This window comes from Lipotes vexillifer, unplaced genomic scaffold, assembly GCF_000442215.2.
Source record: "Lipotes vexillifer unplaced genomic scaffold, Lipotes_vexillifer_v1.1 scaffold382, whole genome shotgun sequence".
In the NCBI taxonomy this organism is placed as follows: Eukaryota; Metazoa; Chordata; class Mammalia; order Artiodactyla; family Lipotidae; genus Lipotes; species Lipotes vexillifer.
In genome coordinates this window covers 6,048,176-6,057,030 of record NW_006780611.1, presented here as the reverse complement: position 1 = coordinate 6,057,030, position 8,855 = coordinate 6,048,176, and the positions used below count along the sequence as shown (strand labels likewise).

General features: G+C 55.1%; 1 protein-coding gene across 1 annotated transcript in view; it reads left to right on the top strand.

The window, feature by feature from the left end:
• Window positions 1-8,855, top strand: part of MPPED1 (metallophosphoesterase domain containing 1) — a 70,205-nt gene that overhangs the window by 1,092 nt on the left and 60,258 nt on the right. Inside the window, exon 2 of the mRNA XM_007453932.1 lies at window positions 6,346-6,632. Coding sequence (XP_007453994.1) covers window positions 6,409-6,632 — 224 coding nt within the window. The 5' untranslated portion in view covers window positions 6,346-6,408. The remainder of the gene's footprint in view (window positions 1-6,345; window positions 6,633-8,855) is intronic.

Sequence of the window (8,855 nt, the reverse complement as noted above, 5' to 3'; positions counted from 1 at the left end):
CAGCGGGGGGGGGGGGGCACAACTTAGGTGTTAGTGTGGGCGTGGTTTTTTCTGCAACATTTTGCCGCCTTGCCGCTAAGTTCTCAACAAAAGCTTCAGCGAGCAGGGCGTTGGGCTGAGCCGCCTTCCTCTCTGCATCGCTCTGGGCGACCGGCCAGAGACAGTCGTCTGCATGCTGGGCTGACCCGTTGCAGGGCCTGGGGCTGCTGGCTGCCCCCCACTCGCGGTCCAGGGTGGAGAGGAGTGGGAGTGAAGAGAGGGTTGGAATCCTGGGGACACTGTCCAGGTGTTGGGCTTTGTCAGAACGCTGCTGCGGGAAAGGCTCTTGGGGCAGATGTTTCTTGGGGGGCTTCTCCTGTTTAATGGACAGTCACCCCTGTGTAATCATTGATTGTCGTCCGAGTTTCGGACTCAGGACAGCACAGTATCGTCCTGGCCTCAAGTTATGGCTACAAACATGCCAGTGATGGAGAGAGAGAGACATTGGTACCTTTTGGGGGTGGTTGCCTTAACAGCCTCTGGTTGGCTTGGATTACGGTGACCTTTACCCTTTATGCCATTTTCAGATATTGAAATGGGGGCACTTTGAGAGCTGGAGAGGATGCTGGTCGTAATGACTGACCGGGGACAGCAGACGTGAACCGGGACTGTCCTGAGCCCACCGCGGCTCTGAAGAGCCTGAGGGAGTGGGTGCCTCAAGCCGTGTGGCAAAGGGAAGCTATCTTTGGTCTGTAGATCGGCAACCCAGGCAGTGCGGTGGCTTGTAGATTTCTCTTCCATATCTGTTGGGCAGATTTGGGCTGCCGAGACCACCCAAGTGTCTCCTTTGCAGAAATCCACCTGCTATTAAGATGCTCCGTGTACGCCGAGGTCCTTCTCAGTGTCTCCTTTTGGGCCTTCATCACATGCCAGCGGGCCTCATAGTTTGGTAGGGGCCTTCTCGGGGGGCCCTCCAGGCCCCTCCCCTCTACCTCCTCATAAAGGGGTCTGAGCTGCCCTGCTGATCTGTCCAGCTGCTCCTGTGGGGCTCCAAGCCCTTTGAGGGTCACTTTCGTATCTGAGCCATTTGGGTCCCAGAACAGGGCCTGCCCTCGAGGCGGGAAGTGGGTGTTTCAGGGCTGACCGGTGTTCTGCGGTGACCTGGGTGAGGGAGTGGTGAAGTTTGCCTAGAAAACTAGTCAAGGGGGGGTGGTACAGGGTGTGTCCAATCACAGCACCCTGGGAAGGAGTGACCTCTGACTCACCCAGTACTGGATGGGAGGGCAGGGGCCGGGAGCCCCCTGATTATCTGAAAATCTCTGCCCGATTCTCAGAAGTTCCTGGAAGAGCTCCTGGGTTTCATCGGAACTTTCTAACCCCAGTGGAAGAGACACTTAGTGAGAACCTGCTGGGTGCTGGCTCTCAGCCAGGTGCTTTTGCAGGTACCGTGTCCTGCACTCCTGCCAATGGCTCTGGGAGGGAGGTTTAGCATCCACATGTTTACAGGTGAGGAACCCCAAATCTGAGGAGGTTCAAGCTGCTTTGGAGTCTGGGCTTTGGTACCTGAGGGCCTGTATGTTTTCTCTTACTCACTCATTCGTTTGTGTATTTTATTCTTTGGCGTCTCAGCCCAGACACAGGACATTACTGTGGGAGCTTCGGTGAGAGAAACCCTAGGGAGGTCAGAGTCGGTGGCGGGGGTGGGGGGGGGACATCTTCCCAAGGCCCCGAGCCAGGAAACAGGTGTGTGTGCACAGGTGGGGGTGGTGCGTGGAGCCTTCCAGGCGGAGGGAACAGCAAGTGCGAAGGCTCAGAGGTGGGACTCCCGGTGTGTCGGGGAATCCTGGAGTGGAGAGCTTGGCCTGAGTGGTGAGGCTGGGGGCAGGTGTGGGCTCCTGGGCTGATCTAAGGAGCCGGGCTTCCCCGCAGGACAGCAGGATGCTCCTGACGAGATCCAGTGTGTGGGAAGGAATGGCGTGGTCAGAGTGCGTGTTAGCGCCTTGGTTCTGGAGGCTGGTGTGATGTGTGGCCTTGGTGATGCAGCAAGGAGGGCAGACAAGGTTGTGGAGGCAGCAGCGGGAGGTGGGGCCCAGATTGGCCTCTTTCCCGGGTATGAGCTTCCGTACCGTCCGTCCCTAATAGCTAATTGCCGCCTGGTGCCTCGGCCTGCATCCAGGCTCCTCCTGGCCTGACTCGCCTCAAGGCACCTGAGGACCAACAAATAAATGTCTCTGAGGGGAAAACAAAAAGAGAAACCACCCTGTGAAAGAATAAGGCTTTTGAAAAGCGAGCCCTAAAGAATGGAAGGAGTTTTTCAACAAGAAGTTTTCAACTCTCCCAATCTGGGCTGACTGGGCCTTTACAGAGGGGCCGGCACAAGGCTCCCGTCACCCCATCTGTCACCTCCTGACGGGACCAATGAGAAAGTGGAAGCACAGAGAGGTTAAGTGACTGCCCAGGGTCCCGTAGCTAAACAGCACTGAATTTGAACCCTGAACCTCTGACCTCAAAGTCCAGGCCCTCCTCCATTGCAGAAGCACACCAGGGGCCAACAACAATAATAATATGATGAGACTGTTTATTGATGCTGTCTCTGCCTCAGAGCCTTTGCACTTGCTGTTCCCTCTGCCTTGGTTCTCTTTCCCAGGTCTGGCTCCCTCTCAGCGTTCACTTTTGAGGTGATGGCACCTCTTTATACAGGCCTTTCTTGATCATCAATTTAAAGTAACAACCCCCTTCTCCCCCAGTACTCATTATTGCATCACCCCATCCCTTCTTCTTCCAGGTACCTATTATTATCTGGAAGTATCTTTTCTATTTACCTATGTGTTTGCTTTCTTGCCCCCACCTCCGGTTCCTTGAGGGCAGTGACCTGTTGATTCTTTCACTGCTCTTTGTGGCATCTGGACCGGTGATGGCACACAGGGCCAAGGTCAACATTTGTTGCATAAGTAAATGCATTAATCAATCTATTCCACCCTCCCCTTCGTAGTCCCATTTCCTTCCTGCCCACTGGCACGGAGGAGGCCCTGGTGGCCCAGCCAGGATGTGTGACTTGCTCAAGGTCATTCCACTGGACAGAGAGCCAGGATGGAAGCCCAGGTGGTCTCCCCCGCAGCGGGTCCCAGCAACCTCCGCGTCGCCTGTGTGCTGTGTTGTTTTGTGGACCAGGTGTAAATGCTTCCCAGCTCCAAGCCGTTTGTTTTGGGAATCGCTGCTCCCCCTCTGTGGATCGGTTGCGTTCTCTGCACAGTGGCTGACGCTGCTGCAGCTCCATAAATATTAAATGGGTATTAAAAGAAGGCTCTGCGTTCCCAGTTTCCCTGATTTCTCTGAGCAGGGCCCATTGCAAACCCCCTTTATGTGAAATGCAGCATTTCACCGCGGAGCGCCTCCCGGGACACCTTGCAGCCTGCGTTTTCTGGCCGAGTCCCCTGGTGCAGATAGGTTCTCCCCCACTGTGGCTAGCCTGGCTGCAGGGCATGCAGGCGCCCGCTCCTTGGGGGCAGGGGTGGGTGGAGGGCCCCATCCCCGCACCCCTCCCTTCATCCATCCCTGCATCCTTCCCTCCATTTCTCCATCCTTCCATCCATCCCTGCATCCATACATTCACTAATTCAGTATTTATGAAGCATCTGTGATGGGCCCTGGGGTGATGATGATGATGATAAGAACAACAATAACAACATTTTTGAGCATTTACTATGTGCTGGGCTCTGTGAAAAGCAGTTTACGTGTGCCACCTCATTTAATCTTCATGACTATATGACATGGGTACTATTTTCGCTCCATTTTGTGGACGAGGAATCAGAGCCCCTGGCAGGTCACAGAGCTGCTGGGGCTTGATCTGATGTACCAGGGTGAGCGAGGGAGACCTAGGCTCAGCCCCCTGGGGACATCCAGGCTCTTCATGGGACCCTGGGACGAGGACCCCTGATCAAGGCCTCTCTGAGGAAATACTGGCGTTGTTGAAGGGTGAAGGGTGAGTTTGGCCAGATGGAAAGGAGGCCAAGGTGGGTGTAGGCTGCCTGTGTCCAGGTCTCAGCACCACCCTCTCTCTGTGCTGGGCTTGGGCAAGAGACCTCACTTCTCTGTGACACACCGTTCTCATCTGCAGAATGGGGGGTATTGGAACACCTATGTCATAGGTAGGTGGTGAGCCTTAGAGAGGGGACCCTTGAAAGTGTTGGAACTGCATGCTCTGAACCAGCGCACAGCACTCATTAGCTAGAGGCCTCTGGGCACTGGAGCCTGCTGGGCACAGACCTGTGTGGCTGGAGTGTGGGCAGGACCCGCGGGCCGTGGGTCCTTATCAGAGGAGTCACGGTAAGCCACGGTAAGGATTTCAAGCAGGGGCTTGACGTAGTCAGCTTACATTTGAGAAAACTGCGGTTCTTCGGGGCTCCTGGAGCTGCCCCCTTTGCTCACACTGGACACCCCTGGACCACAGGTGCCCCAGCACCTGGGCAGCACCTGCCCACAGCAGGCCTTCCGTACACAGGTCCCCGATTGAACTGAATAGTGATTATAATAGTGACGGCGAACATTAGCTGGGCACTTGGTGCCTGCCAGGCACTGTGCTCAGAATTCCCGTTCGTTTAACCTGCACAGCTGCCCTGGGGGGCGATGTTACTGTTCTCACACCCACTTCCCAGAAGACGAAGCTAAGACTTAGATTAGGAAGTTGGCTTAAGGTCACACAGCAGGTCAGCTCCAGGCTGGGCCTCAAACTCTTGTTCAGGTCTGGGCTGTTGGAGCCCTGGACCTCGGCGTCTGCTGCCTTGCGGCCTCTCCCGTGGTAAACAGGATGGGCACAGGCCCCGAGGCCTGGACACCCTGACTCACCCAGCTAGGAGGCCTGCCACATTGCATCCGCTGGGGGAACCGATTCGTTAGAAACAACGAACAGGACAAAGAACGGGAGCAAGTGCGTCCTGGAGGGAAAAGGCTGGTTTTTTTCTCCTTATCTTCCCAAGTGGAAAGGAGGGATGTGTATTCTGAATCAGGATGCAGTTTTTGGGGGGGAGGATAGTGATGGGAGAGCAGAAAGATATTGCTATTTATTGCACCTTGTATGGGCATGATTGTTGAGAGTTAAAAAAAGTAATAATCCATTTCTCCTTTGCACCTGATTAAACTGTTCTCCAGTCTCTAATTTTTGTCATTTTCCTATAATCTAATTTGTTTTCTGACTGTGTCCATGTGCAAAGCAAAGGGGATTTTTCTTCCTTTAACGTGACTGGGGTCTGACTGTCCAGGAATAGTTTAAATGATGTTATTTTCTCCTTGGTTAAATGAAGTGCAGATACAATCGTCGGAGGGTCTTAATGACCAAAAACCAAAAAAAAAAAGTCCGAATCTTTGAGGCATTTCCTATTTACATAGTTCAAAAAATTATGGAAAAGAACAAGAAAAAAGATGATCTTAATGAGGAAGCATGGGGGCAAGTGTGTGTGTCAGGGTAGGATGCAGTCTTGTTTCCAGGATTTCACATAGCCGAGTTGGAATCAAAAAGGGACATTTTAATCTAGTAACTACAAATGCAAACTGTACTTTCCAATGAAAGAAATGAAAAAAATATCTATAGCGTTTGTAAGCTGTGATTTGAGTGGATTCAAGGTTTGACTGGGAATATCGGAATTCCTGAGGTCCTTATAAGGCATTTGAGAAGGTTGTTGGTTTTTTGTTTTTTGTTTTTTTTAAGTAGATTCCCACCCCACGCCCGACCATGGCCACCCTCTGAGCTGAGTTGGTTGGTGTATGGCAATCTTTCTGGGAAAATCCCTTCTCCGGGCGCTGCTAAAACGATATCTTTAGGCGAAATGGTGGTTGATGAAGGAATTTGTGCCCATGCTTTCCCCACCTGCTCGGGCTTGTAGGGGTGTGGCCGTGTGGGAGTGTGTTGGTGGGGGGGTCTGAGGGGAGCGGGTGGGGTTGGAGGTGAATCCTTCCTATTCCCCAGTTCCGAAAAGTAAAACTTACCTTACCTGTTTCCAGAATACCAGCCATTGTCTTCCGCATCTCACGGCCACGCTGTGGGCTCTGGGGGGTTTTGTCGAAGGCAAAAAAAAAAAAAGTCTGAAGTATTTAAACATGTTGGACCATGCATGCATCCGTCCATGGCGTTGTGGGTTTTGTTTTTTTTTTTGGTCCCCTCCCTCCCTTCCCTTTTCTTTTCACCAAAGTATATTCATCAAACTGCTGAGTTGGAAAGATTTGTAATGAGTTTTTGAGCTGTACGACTGTGTGTTTTTTTTTTTTTTCCCTCTCCCCCGCCCTCTCCCTCTTTCTAAATCTTCATCTGACATTAAATAAAGCAAATCCCAAACAGATTAACTGTCGCACGGTTCTGCTCCGTCTCCTCAGTCTGTTCCCAGGTCCGGCTCGGGCCCGGGCGGCGGGAGATGCCCGGGCGGCCTGCGGAAGTCCATGTGGCGCGCTAGGTGGGATCCCGGCGTCCTGAAGGCGGAGGCCCTGGCCCTCCTGCCCTGCGGCCTGGGCATGGCCTTCTCCCAGTCCCACGTGATGGCCGCTCGGAGGCACCAGCACAGTCGGCTCATCATCGAGGTGGATGAGTACAGCTCCAACCCCACCCAGGCCTTCACTTTCTACAACATCAACCAGGGCCGCTTCCAGCCGCCGCACGTGCAGATGTGAGTGGGCGCCTCCGACGGGACTGCGGGGTGGAAGGTGTGGGTGGTGAGGGCCGTCCGGGGTGGGGCTCCTGGACTCGGGGTGCCTCCTGGCTTCTGGGCCCAAGTGTTTCATGCAACGGTTCTGGAATCCCCAGATCAGCGAGGCTCTGAGTTGGGAGGGATGTGGGAGAATTTGCAGTGTGCTGGCCTGTGGGCCGATTCTGGCCTGGAGTCTTGTTTCATTTGGCCAGGAGAATGTTTTACAAATATTGAAAAATGAGGTGATTGCACGTAAAAATCCAGACTTCTGGCTTTGCCGTACAGAAGCCCAAAGTCCTGGCAACCCCAGGCCCATACGTCCTCGTGGCAGTGTCCGGGGGGCTGAGTTCCAGGTGCCACTTCTTGGTATTTGGTATCGGGTTACTGACCCCCTCGTTGTACAGATGGGGAGGACGAGGCCCAGAGAGGGGACGGGACTTGCGGCAGGCCCCACGGCAGGGTAGGACCCTGGGCTTGGCCTGGCTGTCCTCTCTTTCCTCTGCCCCTTCCTTTTGCCCAGACCCCCTTTGCTTCTGTTGAAAAAGCAGAGATGCTTTCCAAAAGGACTGGGGAATTCTGCTGCCTGCCCTTTGGGGCTGGTGGAAAATACCAGGGGCGCCCCAGCAGTGGGGCCGCAGCGAGAACATAGACTCGGGACTCCTGTGCACAGGTAGAACCTTTCCCCCGCTCCCTGGATTTTTTTTCCAGTGGTCGGGAGAGGTGCAGGTGGCACAGGGTGGAGGTGGATAAATTCCTGGCCCTGCCCTGGGCGACTCCGGGTGTTGCCAGAACATCCTCCTCCTTTGTCCCCACTGCCCGCTCCCATCAGCCCTGCACCACAGGGCTTACCTGGTGAGGAAGCAGAGGCCCAGACAGGTGACCCACGCGAGCCCACACAGCTGGCAGGCACCAGAACTGACACCCGTCTCCAGTCCAGGGCATTCTCCATGCTTAACATCCTTTTGCTGTGATGTCTGTGGATGTAAGTATGTACGTGCCTCCATCTGAGAGTTTAGACATTCGTCTGCTCCATTGCTGAAACTTCTCTCAGCCCCTTTGGGGTGCCCCTGTGCTGGGTCTGGGGCTCTGACAAGCCCCTGACGAGGGGGGAGCCCCACGAGTTCCCAGTGAGAGCACAGGGAGGTCAGAGCTGTGATGGGGATGCTCCTGGGCTCTGGGGCTCAGAGCAGGCAGCCCTGACCCCCGGGCTGGGTCAGATGCCCCCATGAGGACACAGACCCCAGCCTCCTCTAGGACCTTGAGTACCGTCTCTAGGGAGCAGTGGTCAGGTTAGGTAGAGACGGGAGAATGCGGCACGCGGCCCACGTAGAGAAGGAGCCAGGGGTTTTCCACACCCGGGCCTGGAAGTGGGGTGGGGAGGTTGCTGCCTCTTGTTACTGTGTGGTTCCCTCGGGACTGGTCTTCTGTCATAGAGGATGGGTGCAGAGACATTATTCGTGGGTGAAGGGGTTCTGGAAGGCAGGTGGGCGCCAGGCCTGGGGGTGGGTTCCAGCGCTGGGAACACCCTCTTCCCTGCAGCGCCTGCTCTGGAAAACGTTCATTTCCGTGGGAGCTGCAGGGCTGGCCTGTCAGTAGCTGCTTACTTTATTTTTTGGTAGACTTCTCTTTGGGAAACTAACCCCAGTACCCATTTTGGAGCCAGATTGGCAGATTTGGGCAGGATGGGAGGCCCTGGGTCTCAGGCACACTCTTCCTTGGTCTCTGGGACCTTGAGGCCTGGCAGGGCTGCTGCAGTGGGGAAGGCCTTCCCAGGGCTGGGTTTTCTCTTCTGTTGATGGGGTTTATCCTCCTGGGCTGGAAGTGACAGTGCCTGAGGTCCCCGGATGCCACTGGGGACGGGCGAGAGCACCGGGCCCCTCGGGCAGAGCAGGTGGGGTATGTGTCTGTGCCCATTTGTCTGCACACCCATTAGGAGGGGCCCCTGGGCACCGCAGACACAGCTGAGTAGTAGCAGGCAGAGCTGTCCTGTAGAACACCCCCGCCGGGCAGCCCCCAGTCCCAGAACAGGGCTAGGGCAACAGAAGTCAGGAGACAGGGCGGCCAAGGGGCTGAGGAAGGACCCTCTGGAAGAGCTGACTTTTAGGTTGAGACCCAGAGGACGAGGAACGAGGGCAGCAAGTTGGGAGGGGGAAGCAGGCCAGGCAGAAGTTGCCGCAGGGTCTGAGCCGGGGGGGGGGCGGC